Source organism: Gouania willdenowi, chromosome 20 (assembly GCF_900634775.1).
Source record: "Gouania willdenowi chromosome 20, fGouWil2.1, whole genome shotgun sequence".
Lineage (NCBI taxonomy): Eukaryota > Metazoa > Chordata > Actinopteri > Blenniiformes > Gobiesocidae > Gouania > Gouania willdenowi.
The window spans coordinates 25,958,871-25,974,031 of NC_041063.1; the positions used below are offsets into that span (position 1 = coordinate 25,958,871).

At 38.3% G+C, this 15,161-nt stretch overlaps 1 protein-coding gene across 3 annotated transcripts in view; it reads left to right on the forward strand.

Moving 5' to 3' along the window:
• Window positions 1–15,161, forward strand: part of mtrr (5-methyltetrahydrofolate-homocysteine methyltransferase reductase) — a 43,929-nt gene that overhangs the window by 26,858 nt on the left and 1,910 nt on the right. For all 3 annotated transcript variants that reach the window (XM_028434167.1, XM_028434168.1, XM_028434166.1), the window contains exons 12-14: window positions 94–212; window positions 7,559–7,651; window positions 14,888–15,082. In XM_028434167.1, coding sequence (XP_028289968.1) covers window positions 94–212; window positions 7,559–7,651; window positions 14,888–15,082 — 407 coding nt within the window. The remainder of the gene's footprint in view (window positions 1–93; window positions 213–7,558; window positions 7,652–14,887; window positions 15,083–15,161) is intronic.

Sequence of the window (15,161 nt, forward strand, 5' to 3'; positions counted from 1 at the left end):
TTGCAGGAAGAAATCCACCATCCGTAACCTTTGTTTTTGCAGTGTTGAATATTAAGTGGTTTGAAACCTTTATGTAAATCACTCCAACCACAGATCCATGTGAGCCTGAGGTCCAGCTGTTCCTTTAGGCCTCCCTCCGACCCATCAGTGCCTTACATCATGGTTGGACCAGGCACCGGAGTCGCTCCGTTCATCGGTTTCCTTCAACACAGGTATGAGAGTATGAAGAATATTGAAATCTGAGAAAAACACCCAGAACACAAGTTCTCAAAGGCCAAAAGTCGTGGGTCGTTGGCATTTGCCTGAGCAACGACAACAACAACCAAAAAAGGGACCTCCTGTTAACATAATAAGGAAAATTATTTATTCAATTAAAATACAAAAACAAAGAGAATATATTATAGCTAAAATCAGGGCCTGCTAGAAATATTGGTTTATTATTATAATGTGTCTTTTTAAATTGACATTATAGCCTCAAACCACTGACCTAGAGGTCCATAACCTGACATGGAGGGGTCTTGACCCTCCTATTATCCTAAATGCCCTCTAGGAAAAAGGTTTACTCTCTGAGGTTTTGGAACAGCTCTTTCACAGTAAAAGTGACGTAGAGGAGAATATGTCTGAGACAGAGGGTTTCATTGTGAATAAGCCCAAATGTGTTACAAAATAGGAGATAAAAATCAGTTTATGAGAGGAAAGGTGGGGGTCACCAACATTAATCAATATGGTTCATTTTGTGCGAGTCGTGAATGTGCACCCTGAATTAGAAAAGATTTGGATGAAAGATTTTTAAGATACACCAACTCTAAAACTAAAAGTTTGACCTAATGGTGGCGCTAGAGAACAGGTCATGGTTTCATTATCAATGGATTATTTATGTATTCAACAAATAAACAAAGTGTCTGACACAAAAACTTGGCCAACAAGTTTCTGAAAAACATGTTTTTCTAGTGGCAAATAACCCTGGGGTCAGATTGACCCCCAGGGTAATATGTGTTAGTAATATTTGAGGGTAATAAGAGGGTTAAGGTCAGATACTAGGGAAGTATTTCCAGAGTTCTTTATTCTGAAAATGCTGTGTTAAGGTTTTCCTATAAATCCTCCATTGTCATACATTGTTGAGACGCATCGTCAAAGTGATTTTTGAAAACATGTATGTCAGTTAATTAGCTTTTCTACTTGGCTGCGGTCATGAACCTTTACGTTACGACTCGAGTCACCAGAATGGGGTTTGGATATGACCTAGATCTGCAGGGAAGATTACATCTATAGGCTGTAATAGGAAGGATTCAGGACTGGGAAGTGGCAGGGCAGAGGTGTCAGATCGTCTTTTTTCTCCGTAATGCAATACTTAGCGGATTAAGGGATTGAGAATGATGGGTGGAGTTTGACACCCATTATTTTGAAGGATCTTTGTCAAGAGTAACCAAGTGTGAGTCATCAGGTTGGGTTCTACAGTGACACTGATCACTTTCATTAAATTGGAATATTTAGAGTGTTAAAGTACCACTTATGCATGCGTTGCAAGTAATGTGCAATAACATGGGATCCCAGCTACAGTCTCAGATCATATTATCACCACTGTTTCATTGTCTGTTTGCATGATTACGTCAAAAGTACTTCACAGAGTTTGACAAAATTTTAACCAAAGATAGACTTTACACCATGCAAGATTGCGGTAAATTTTGTGAGGAGTTGGGATCAATATACAGATTCAGAATCTGTTTATCTCGGTTTGTAATTGATCGATCTTTTTGTAATTATAACAATTAAGGGTAAGTTCACGGTTGTACATTTAATTGCAATTTTCTCAAGAAGACACATGTCCAAGCCCGTCTGAAGTTTGCCAGTGAACACCTAAATGACCTAAAGAAGTCTTGGGAGAAGATGATGTGGTCAGATGAGTCCAATGAGTCACCGTGTTTGGAGGGAGAGAAATGCTGAACACCAACCCAAGAACAACATCCCCACTGTCAAGCGTAGAGGAGGAAACATCATGTTTTGGGGCGGTTTCTCTGTTAATTCCACAGGAAAACTTCCCCGCATTGAGGGGACGATGGATGGGGCCAAATATCGTATGATCTTGGACGAGAACCTCCTTTCCTCAATGGGTCATGGATGGGTCTTCCAGCATGACTACGACCACAAACATACAGCCCAAGCAACAAAGGAATGGCGAAAGAAGAAGCACATTAAGGTCATGGAGTGATCTAGCCAGTCTTCGGACCTTAATGTCGTTGAAAATTTGTGTAGGGAACTGAAACTTTGAGTAGCAAAGCAAGAGGCTCGAAACCTTCAAGATTTGGAGAGGATCTGTAAAGAGGAGTGGACCAAAATCCCTCCAGGGATGTGTGCAAACCTGCTGACCAACTACAAGAATCGGATTACTCCACCAAATACTAATTCATGTTTTGCTTGGGGATTTTTTTTTTTCTTTACTGAATTTTGGAAAAAATGTCTTTCCCCCATTTCAAAAGAATAATTAAAGCCGATGCGCTTGTTTTTACACATTCTATATTGATTGGCAAAGAGTTTGACTCTTGCATATCCATATCGCACATTATTGATTTTGAAGCTTAAAAAGTTTTGTAGTTTGTGGAAATGTATATCGGCACGTGGTTTCCAAAGTGTCAATCTATGACAATAAAGCACCTCGCACCTGTTTAACATTTCGAGCTTTACTGTAATTTCCTCAGTTTGGGGAAAAAAAACCAACCCCCCATGATTGGATCTATCAGTTCATCTCTCTCCTCCGTTGCGTCTCTTTCTCTGCGTCCATCACTCAGCTGCGTATTGTGTTGGAAGATTGTAAAGAGCCGTCATGGTGTGTGCAGCATTCTGGGAACAAAGCCTCTTGGGCTGATGCTTCTCTCTGATAGCAGATAATCACTGGTTAGTCAATGGGACACCGTTTGCTGCCTCAGGGCACATGAAGGCTCCTGTTAGCGGCGTGACATAGGGAGACTTCGATCTCCCCCTTCAACCTCCTTCTATCTCTACTGTTAATCGATGAAGGCTTTCAAATAGGCTTTTTAGGGTTTTGTCGTGATGCTGAGAAGCAAAGGAAGACTTTAAAAGGTCAGATGCTCATTGGGTAAGAGCAGAAGACTCTTTTCTTTATTTTTTTTTTACCAAGGCTTAAAGATCCAGTTATATGCTATTTTTCTCCCATCTCCAATTGTTCGACGAACCCCTGCAACATAGTACTCAAGGTTTATTTTCCCAAACTCGCATGTTTTCCGGAGTTTGAGACCTTTCATGCATATGAATGAGTATGTGTGTCTGTAGATGCACACTTCCATTGACCGAGGTTTCCTCTTGTAGAGGGAAACACTAATTTTTTAGGGCCTCCAGCTGGTGCAATCCGGACTGGAATTATTTACATATTCGGACTCGGGGGGTGACCAGACCTTTCTGCTGATACCTCGTTCGGCCCCATCCGAGCACTTTTGGAAAATCGATGGGAGAGACTTCGAGGCCCCGCCAGTCAGAACTCTACCCTTTTCTCTTGGTCCATGACCAGCAAAGATAAAATCTAGCCACTGGGTCTTGAGAAGCTCTGATGTGGGTAGTCGAAATATATTTTCGGCGCAACTTTTGTGACAATGCCCTGCATTTGCCACGTTTGTTTTACAGGTGAGGTAGTTTGAGAGGGAGGAGCTCACGTTCTTATGTAGGTAGGGGGAGCCAGGGTTGTCAAGAGGAGGAGTCTTTGCCCCCTTATGAGTCATAAGGAGACAAAAGTCCAACTCGCCTGTTTGGAGCTGACTTTTTACAAAATGTGGAATAACAAGGGAGGGACTTTTTTAACTTTTAGCGCTCTGAATGAGGCTAAAGGAATGGATATCACTTCACCAAAAGCATTATAAAGGGAATTTTCCATTATACTACCTCTTTAATATTGATTGCAGAGGTTGGTGTGAGAGAATTTTTTCAAAAGACACGACTCTGTGTCACTTTATGTTGAAAACTGCGACAACTTAACACATTTTGCATCTTTATCAAGTTCATAGCCACAATCTCTTCAACAGGCATTTCTTTGAGGGAAGAAATCAGTTTAATTCTGTTCACATTCACCGTGTTATGCCAACGAGGTGCACACGGCGCAGAATTAATTTGACAGTTGAAGTTTTTTGTTGTCGGTAAACAAACAAATACTTGGCCTCGTATTCATTCATCTGAAAAGACAGCTGACTCCAATCAGCCGTCTCATTTCTGTGTTGAAAAACTATTGTAGGTTTTGTAAAAAAAGGAAGAAAAAAAACCAAACCTGTGCGTTTATGGTTATTGTTGCATTATGAAGCGTAGGAAGCAACAGCGTTCTCTGAGAGCAAAGAATAACAAATGTGAGATAATGGTGATGTTAAGCTAATCTTGACCTCAGCTTCTCTCTCAATTATCCTCGCCTGCTGATCATCTGAGAGCTTCTTATAAAGCATTCAACTTTGATTCTGATCATAAATGTGAGTGCTGTCTAGAAGATGCTGCTGCCGTCCTTTGGGATTGTGTTGCAGGGCGGCGCAGTGTGGGCATGTGATGTGATTTGTATTCAGAGAAAAGCGCCAGTGTGGTCTGCTTTCCAATTGAATCCAGGTTTTTCATATTAGTATTGATCCCTTTAGGGCAGGCGGTGAGAGAAGATAAAGAGACGAGCAGCCGGAATGAGTTTACTTTAGGCTGTTTGCAGAGCACGAGATTCTCGTTCAGGACGTTAATGGATCTGAGACGTTATTCACACGCCTCACATTTACACACTGCTTTGTTTACTGCTCTGATTGGTATTACAATACAATCACACATTTAACTTGATTTGAATGAAACTGTATGTCAAGGTTTCATTCATTCAGGCAACTTTTTTTTAATTTTTTTTAAGGACATTCACTTTGATCTCCTGACATTTTCCGACTGTAAACTGCCAGTCTTCTTCAGAGGCGTCTGCTGTTCGTTTTGATGTTTCCTTGACTTCCGCGTAATAATTCCAGCAAGTTTGTTTTGTCTTCTTTTTGAATAATATTTTAAGGTTTCATTTATTCAGACAGCTTTTTTTTATTTAGGAAATTCACTTTGATCTCCTGACATTTTCTGACTGTAAACTGCCAGTCTTCTTCAGAGGCGTCTGCTGTTTGCATTATATATAATGATAAAAAAATGTCTTGCTATTGTTTTTTTAAAACTTAAGGAATGGATTAAAGAATAATCAAAACCTTTTTTATTCTTTGTAGCACATGACTTTGTTTAATATGACAGAGTAATCTTTTTTTTTCTCATCCTATCATTGTGTATTTCATCAAGATGTCTGAACTAAATCTGGGAAAATTGAATCCTAATAGCAACGCTTGATAAAAGCAATCTTTCTTTGTTTATTATAGCCGAACACAGACTTGGCTGTGATTGTGTTCCTCGTCTCTGACCTTCCGGATTGTCTGTGGTGACCTTCAGTTTCAAATCTGCTGATTAAATCTATTCTGTAATAGAAAGTGTTGTTTATTATTGCATTGTTGCTTCCTTTGATTGTCTGAGATTAACTGGAGTACATAGGTTGACACTGGAAGCTTGATTTGGAATAATTTCCTGATGAATACAGGCTTATAACCTTTCTGAAGTGGACATGAAGGAATTAGAAATCTATGTTCATTAGTAGCAGTGACGTGAACATTTATATGTTCTTGCACTGAAATGGTTTGAGGTCGTCTTCTGATCTAGAGGTTGGGGGTTCGATCCCAGTCTATACCTGTCGATGTGTCCGTGGGCAGGACACTGAACCCAAAGTTGCTCCCAGTGGTTGACTAGCGCCTAGCATGGCAGCTCAGTCCCATTGATGTGTGAATGAGCTGATATTGTGAAGGGCTTTGGGACTACCTTGGTGGTGATTAAGCGCTATATAAATCAAGTCTATTTACCATTTACCACCATCAAATACAAGATCACTGACAATCTCCCTCAACTTGGGGCTCCATGCAAGATCTCACCTTGTGAGGTACAAATGATCCTGAAAACGGTGAGGAATCAGCCCAGAACTACACGGGGGAAACTGGTCAATGACCTGAAGAGAGGTTCGGCTCGGCTCTACTCTCTATTTGCGCATTTCCATTGGGAAGAAGTACCTCCTCCGTGGTACCTGGTGCTGTTTTTTTTAGTACCTCCTTTGTTGAGATTCCAAAAAAAGCATCCCTGGTCTGAAAATGTGACGTAGACACAAAGCAAACACTGATTGGGTCTGAGAATCATCACAGCGTAGAATCATCAACTCACGCACAGAGAGGAAGCGTTTGGCCGCCATTGATTTTTGTTGGTGATCTTGTGAGAATGGAAGCAAAAAAGTGTGTCTGACAGTTTCACATGTCAGGTTGGTGCTCAATGGAAATGCGCCATAAGTGACACACTACGCCGTCAAGGATTAAAATCCTGCAGTGCCCCCTACTTAAGCCAGCACATGTACAGGCCCGTCAAAAGTTTACCGGTGATCATCTGGATAATCCAGAGGAGGACTGGGAGAATGTCATGTGGTCAGATGAGACCAAAATCTAACCTTTTGGTATAAACGAGTTGCATCCCAAGAACACCATACCCACTGTGAAGCATGGGGGTGGAAACATTATGCTTTGGGGCTGCTTTTCTGCAAAGGGGACAACTTGCACAATCGGTGGCTGCCAAATACCTTTTTGTCCCACTGGATGTTCTGCTGTAGAGCTTTTACAACAGGATTGACACTATGTTTTTTTTAAGATCTTGCCTGATAACATGAGCCCATAGGGAGTTCTTGGGTAATTAGGTGTTTGTGATGAAATCTAAAGAGTAATTCTTCACAGGGTCTTTTATGCTCATAATTCTGCTGCCATGTATTTGCTGATGGTTGAAAACCACAGTGAGATTCAGTGAGTTTGTGACCATCCATGGATGGATTTGACACCAACATGCACCCTATCCTCAGATAAGTGCAGCAGCACGGCACAAAGTGTCGGCCGTCACGGTCAGTCCCTTTAAGCCCCCTCCACCCCCCACTGAGGGGGGGTTAGCAGATCGTGGCGGTCTCTTTAGACAGTCAGCTGACTGATGGCATGGTGAAAGGTCAGAGGTCAACTGCTGTTATCTGGGACTGAGCTGTCACTTTTTACAGCAGGTGCTGAGCACAGATAACACGGTCCTCCTCAGAGCCTGCTCCCGCCTGCAAAGGATTCTGGGAGATTTGCCAAAATTTGAAAGCCTCTGGAAAGAAAAAAATAATAAATCATTTTCTAATGAGCTTTTTAGTTGGGTTTTTTTGGCATTGAATAATATTTTTGCAGTGTTTAAGGAGCCATTCAGTGAAAGCTGTTTTCCTTCCCAGTTTCTGTCTATAATGATCTAATGTTTGTTTGGGTGAAGTTTAATAATACATTTCATGTCAAAGCTCTACACGCACGGTCGCTTCCGTGCATCAGCCTTCACCTAATATGTCACATCCCTCCTTTAACCTCCACTGGGAGTAAAAAACCAACCTCTCTCCCATCTGCCATCCATCCTTCATCTGATCCATATCGATCCACCACTCACATCACATCCATCCTTTGACTTTCAGAGAGGAGACCAGGAAGACGCACCCTGACCGCGTGTTGGGCAACACGTGGCTGTTTTATGGATGTCGCCACAAAGACAGAGACTACCTGTTTAGGTGAGTTTCTATTCTGCGTTTTTTATGTTTTCTGTTCAGAAGCTCGGTCAATTACATTTTTCAGTTGCAATCACATTTTCAATTACCCATGTTCAATTCCAGTTAAATTATAATAATACTGTATTTGATCTTCAGAAAGTTCTCATTTACTAAAGTTCACATACAAATACATTACTGAGCCTGAAATAAATAACCTAATAAAAGTTGACATTCCGCTTGTGTTAGCTTTCTGTTAGCATTGGGTGCTAAATCAGCTGTAAAATACACTAAAAACAAATATACATCATATAATTTCTTTCCCATTTATTCAATTACCTTGTTAGGCTTCATAATAAATGGAAAAATAGGTTTTAATATTTTTGGTGTGGGCGTCTGAACCTTTTTTGTGTCAGTATAGCCCTAGATTTAAATTTTTTCTTTAAATGGTAAAATGTGTAAAAGCTTGATATGAAACATTTGAACAATTATTAACTACATATGTGTAGTAGACTGTACATAGAACTGTAACATCGTTTCCCAGTTTTCCGTTTAATGGACAATTTTTTATAGAATTTTCATGGCAATTACAATTTAATTACGATTACGACAGCAACGTGTAAGCACACTCTGTCCAACCTTCTCAGAATTGCAGCATCTGCTTTTCGTGCACACATCAGGCTTCACCTTGCCCCCAAACTTTTCAAACCTTTGAAATCTATGACCTGCATAATGAAAATCTCAGTACAGATATAAGAAGTGGGTGTTGGGAACGTATTAACCACTCAGCTCAAGGATATACAGTACATGTATTAAAGGACGTTCTGAAAGCTATTTTACATGAACATCTTGTGTAATCAGTTCCTTTAGTGTGTGTTGTTACATTTGAATATCTTTGTAAGTAAGTAAGTGCAAGATATTGAAGTGTAACCACTTTATGAAGTGGTGTTGATTATTGTCCAACTCTTGACATTTTAGTCAAAGTATTTCAATAGCTGTGTTGGAAATGTCTACACTAACGTACTACAAACTCAATGAGTATATACTGTCTACTATATACTATTAGTATGATTCGGATGATGAGCGTTCCCACTGAAGTATACTTTCAAGTTTCCCAAGATGCATTTGGATCCTACAAGGACAAAAACCTGAAGCACACTGAGGCTAAATATCTCTGTTGATTCTCCACCTTTACTTTGAAAGTTCTGAAAACATTTGAAGTGAGGAAGTGACCAAGTAGAATATCAACATGTGCTCATTTGATCCATAAAACTCATGTAGACACATTTCATTCACACATTTTAAAGATTTTCAGAGACCGTCCATTGTGCTACTGACTGAACTTACGGTTAACTTCAAAGTAAGAGCCCTATTTACAAAAGAGTTAAAACAACCAATGGAAGACAAGAAGAGATGCTTTTATTTTGAAACAGGCATGTTTGCCTTTTAGGTTGAAGTCAGTATTTGGACCATTTTACATTCCGCTCGCAATGCATCATGGGACGGTTGAGTATGACTAGTGTTCCCACTGTGCATACTTGAAAAATGTCCTCATATAATATACATCCAGGTATTTCTTGCATGTCTGACTTAGTATGAGTAGTATGATGTTTACAACACAGCCAGTGTTTCACACACACATGTGAACACGCATACACCAACAGTGACAGACCATCTAGAAAGGAACTTTTCCTCCATTTTTAATAAACTTCTTTAATTTGCACAAAGACAGTTTGGTGTATTGAAATGTTTATCTCAGGATTGAACAGCCAACTTCTTGATGAGTCTGTATTCCGACACCTGAGCCTCCGTCCATCACTCGAGTGGTTAAGAGGCACGTTTTAGTTTTAACGAAGGCACCAGAAAAACCTGATCAAGATTAAAACCATGCCATATGGGAAGTGCGTTGAAAAGCATCCCAGACTGAAAAAGACGTGTCAACAGAATTAGTGCTGATATGCTGTGAATCTCCAAGTGTGGTAACATCGTCTTGGTGTCATCATGTGCACATCTCTTCTTCTTTTACACTTCCTATTCTTTTTGTTAACTCTTTTCCTTTTTTTTACTGAATCATCTTCTTCACCCTAGTCTTCCTCATTATTTTTATTAGCTGTGTTCAAAATGTCATTAACATTAGGGATGTGCGATACGACACCAATATTGCAGCCTTGCGTATCGGCCGATACCGATATTGATTCAATATGATATCAGCATGAATCCTTCATACTTTTATTACTTATTTTGTAGTGCTGGATGTTAGAAAAGGTTTGATCAAGTGATGTTATTCAAACATAGAACAATAGTCAACAACAGTAGTTACTTTGTTAGTGTGAACGAGGAATGCAACGATTCACTCAACTTCTGATTTGATTCGATTCACGATACTGGGTTCACGATACGATTTATTTTACAAAATGGGACTGTAGACAAATGACTGAAAAATATTCCTTTATTTTTTTGGGAAAATACTGTACTATTTTCGTTTTATTTTTCATTGTCAAAAGAATCCCTTGATAAACTATTCAAAACAATGCAATTTAACTAAAAATAAATCTTGAATGAAATAAATAAAGGAATAATACAAATGAAGAAGAAGCCTATTAATTTAAATTCTGGTTCTAAAGTAAACAATGCAAAACTGCATAATAGTTCTTTTTCTTTTTAAAAGTGCAACTGAAAATGTTTTTTGTGCCTTAACAATTGGACTTTAAAAATTTCATTTCACTGTATTTACGTCAGATATTTGTTTGGACCAACAGAGGGCGCTGGTAACCTAATGGTCGGTTGGCATGCAGAAATTCTTGCAGTGAAGAAGAGATGTTATGCTAGCAGACAGAGCTAATAGAAAAACGTGACTCTTACAGATATTCACGTAATATTACAGATATTCTTTCGGTGCTTAATGGGTAAGGAATCATTTATGAACATGTTTAAGAGTAGAAGGCGGCCAGAAAGAAAGAAGTAGCAGATTACGTCCACCGCCAATACTTCTGGACAAGAGAAGGATATATATATATATATAGTGCCCTCTGCTGTTTAAAAAAAGTACTGCGATTCAATTTTCAGAGCATCGATGTGAACCGTGTTACCTATGAATTGATTTTTAACTGCCTTACGATTAATTGTTACATCCCTACTTATTTACAAAATGAGATTATTTAAAATGAAATGAGTCTACGTGAGTTTTATGGATCAAATGTGTTGATATTCTACTTGGTCACTTTCTCACTTCAAATGTTTTCAAAACTTTCAAAGTAAAGGCGGAGAATCAACAGAGATATTTATCGTCAGTGTGATTCAGGATTTTGTTCTTGTAGGTTCCAAATGCATCTTGGGAAACTTGAAAGTATACTTCAGTGGGAATGCTCATCATCCTAATCATACTAATAGTACATAGTATATATCTTCATCTTTGATCACGGATCAAAGCATCTTTGATCGCTTTGATCTGTGGTCGGCAACCAGTGTAAAACCTTATACCATTACAATAACAAAGAAAATACATTTTATAAATCTACATGAATGATGATCATTCAGGGATTAAAGAAAAAGACACTGGACACATTTATAAGCGTCTTTATTTAGTAACAACACATGCTTTTTCCAGTTTCAGCAGAGAGCTTGTGTGCAGCGATTGAGCCGTTGTTCCCAGATCAAATGAAGGGAATAGATTAACATCGTTAATGATACCAGTATAGATCTGAGAGCGTGTTGTTTGCTCCCTTTATTTAAATATAAAGTGCACACCAGGTAGTAGGCAGTGTTTACTCACAGTGTGGGCCGTTCTCATGAATACTCCCTGGGTGTTGACCAAAGTGATTAGCGTGTGTTTTATGAGCCGCCTGTGAAGAGTTGAACTCAATTTTAAACAGGTTTGCAGTATTAGAGCAACGCGCCATCAGCTGAATGGGCTGACTGCGTTCATCTGCGCTGCAGCGCTCACTTTAAGGAGAAGTTGATTTGTGATATTTTGAATGCAGAAAATACATTAAATTATTTGCAAATTTAAAGGAAAAACCGTTGAAATGATACACCAGGGATTATATGTAAATAATGTTAGAGTGTGTGTGTGTTTTTCAGGGATTTTTGTTTAGCTTCACATTTTTTTATGTAGAACAGGGGTTCCTAACCTTTGGGTCAGGACCACATTTGGGGTCCCAAGACACTGGGCGGGGGTTGCCAGCTGCCTTCAAGTAACTAAGAATATTTTCGAACCAATTTGAGCTCATTTTTGCTTTTTTTTTTTCAACCATTTTTCTGCAACTACATCAAACTTGCCATATTTTAACCTATTTTCATCACTAGTTTTTGCTCCTTTTAATGCATTTTTGCTACATTACTCCCATTTCTGCCACTTCTTCATCACATTTCAATGCCTTTTCTGCACAATTTTTCCACTTTCAAAACATTCATTATTGTCTTGTTTAACCTCTTTTCACCATATTTCATGCTTGTTTTTGCCAATTTAACCACATTCACGATTTGTAATGCATTATTTGCCAGTTTAAATTAATTGTTTCTACTTTTTAAATTACATTACCCCAACACCCCCATTTTTGCCACTTTTAAGCTAATACTGACACTTTGAACCCCTTTTTTTTTTTTTTAACCACTTTTTCTGTCTGTTTTTTGCCCACTCTAATTTGCAACTTTTAACATTTTTTTAAATCCCATTTCACCGCCTTTTCTATCATTATATTTATCCTTTGGGGGTTCTTAACCTTGAGGTAAGGACCCCATTTGGGGTCGCGAGACACTAGGAGGGGGTCGCCAGATGCCTTTAAGAAATTTTAGCCCATTTTTGCCTTTTTTTATGCATTTTTGTTACATTACTCTTATTTCTGCCACTTCTCCATCACATTTCAATGCCTTTTCTGCACATTTTTTCCTCTTTTAAGACATTTTTGGCACTTATGAACCCTTTCCACCACTATTACCCAAATGTTAAGCCATTATCATCACATTTAACCATAATTTTTCACCATATTTCATGCCTATTTTTGCCAATTTAACCACATTCAGGATTTGTCATGCCCCTATATTTGCCAGTTTAAACTAATTGTTCCAATATTGACACTTTGACGCCTTTTTACCACTTTTTCTGTCCGTTTTTGCCCACTCTAATATGCAGCTTTTAACCAATTTCTGTGGTTTTTAAAATCCCATTTCACCACCTTTTTCACCATTTTTGGTCACTTTTAACTCATTTTATTTCTGATTAAAACAAGTATTTACGTCTTTAAGATGATAATATACTAGGGTGCAAATAATCATAAATGTTCCTGGATAACAGTGGATATTATTCAGATGAATAAATAAATGTGGTTATCACGGATTCATAGAACAATGGACCATCATTTTACTGACTTTATGGATGGACCCCAAAAAAACACATTTTCTATAATTTTAAATGAACAATTGTGCGTTTTTTGGTATTCATGCTGCACTCTGTTTTTTTAAAGAAGCTTTTTTACGCCCTGCACTCACACCCCTGAGGCAGAGCCACAATGTCGAAGCGTTGTTATGAGTGTGTGTGTGTGTGTGTGTGTTCTGCTTTCATAAACAACAGTAAACCATCTCTCCTCACACCCTTCCTTGTGTTTCCAAAGCACCTCAGGCCTGTAAAAAAACACTAATGAAGAAGAAGTAGTCGTTGCCAGACAAAAACACTGATAAGTATCAAGGTTTCACCCAAACACAAAACCATCGGGATCGAATGCAAAAAGGTTTTTAAAGACCAGACTTGACCTTGTTCAAACACTATCTCCTATTTTCTGCTCCCTCTCTTGTTAACAAAGATAAATTGGGTATCTGGCACAATTTTTCCACCATCACAGCTTGGTTTCATCGAGCTTGACGGATTAATTTTGTGTTCAACGGAAGTTTTCGAGGAGTTGCATTATAATGTGGAGGATTTAAATAACTATGAGGAAGGGAGATAAGAATTGGTAATTGTTCAGCAAGATGTTTATTTTGTGTCCTTCCATTAAGCTCACAGTAGAGACAATGGCTGATTAACCAAAAATACATGTAAAAGAAAACTATATCCAAATATATTGATATTTTCATTCACTAATGGGAACATGTTTCTTTTTTGGAACGGAGCCAATCAAGAATACTTTTTGTTGCATGGTAGGCGGGACAAAGGTTGAAGTGAATGTGTTCATATCCTGCTTCATAGTACAGCTGCTCTGAGAAGGAGAATGTTTGGTTTAATGAAGCTAACGGAAATACAGTATATCAGGATATATTTATCTAGCTTACAGTAGTACAGGCCCTTTGTTGTTTTGGTTTTTTTTTAGCTCTGTTTTTGTGTATTTTTGTGTATTTATATTCTTGTTCTGTGGTTTATAAGTTGCTTTGGTTTGTTTCGTTGCCATTGTGTAGATTTTTACTAAAATGTTGTGTTTTTGGAGGCTTTTTTGTGTATTTTACTATTTTTCTATGTGTATTTGTGTCATTTTTGTGTATAGTTATTCTTGTTTTGTATGTTTTCTGCTATTTTTGTATATATTTAAAATCGTCTATGTGGTTTAGGAAGTAATTTTTGGGATGTTTTATTGTCATTTTGTGAATTTTCTATAACTGTTTTTGTGTTTTGGAATCATTTTGTGTATTTTACTCTTATTCTGTGTGTTTTTGTCTTGTTTCGTGTCATTTTTTTCTTGTTTTGTGTATTTTCTGCAGTTTTTGCATATATTTATAACCAACTTGTGTGTTTATTAAGTAATTTTGTAGATGTTTTACTGTCATTCTTTGTTTTTCTTTTGTGTATTTTTCATTGTTGTTTTTGTGTTTTAGGGTCCTTTTGTGTATTTACATTCTTGTTTTGTATGTTTTCAGCTATTTTTATATACATTTAAAATCATGTGTGTTTATGAAGTAATTTTGTGGATGTTTTACTGTCATTTTGGGTGTTTTTGGAGTTATTTTGTCTATTTTCTATTGTTGTTTTTGTGTATTTTGGACCTACTTGTGTATTTTACTCTTATTCTATGCGTTTGTGTCTTATTGTGCATTTCTTTCCTTGTTTTGTATCGATTTCTAAACGTCTTATGTGTTTATGAAGTCATTTTGTGGATATTTTATTGTCATTCTGGGTGTTTTTGGAGTTATTTGGTGCAGCTGAAGGCCGCATGTCTAATCTTAAATATGCAGGATTGGAGTTTTTAATGAAAGTGAATAAATAAGTGAATAAATGTCCAATCGAATGCAATAAATATCCGAATGAGCTTCGTATTTATGTTTTTTTGTTTCAAGGGAGGATCTGGAGGGCTTTGTGTCCAGCGGTACCCTGACACACCTCAAGGTTTGCTTCTCCAGGGACGACGCGGTGAACGACGGCTCCACCTCCTCAGCTCATCCAACCAAATACGTCCAACACAACCTGCGCCGCCACAGCCGACACGTTACCGACATCCTGCTCAAGCAGAACGGCGTTATCTATGTCTGCGGGTAAGAACAGCCTCGGTCTTTCTTATCTGTGGGACTTTCTCCTCAGTGTCCAGGACTGTAATTACACGTCTCCTTGGAG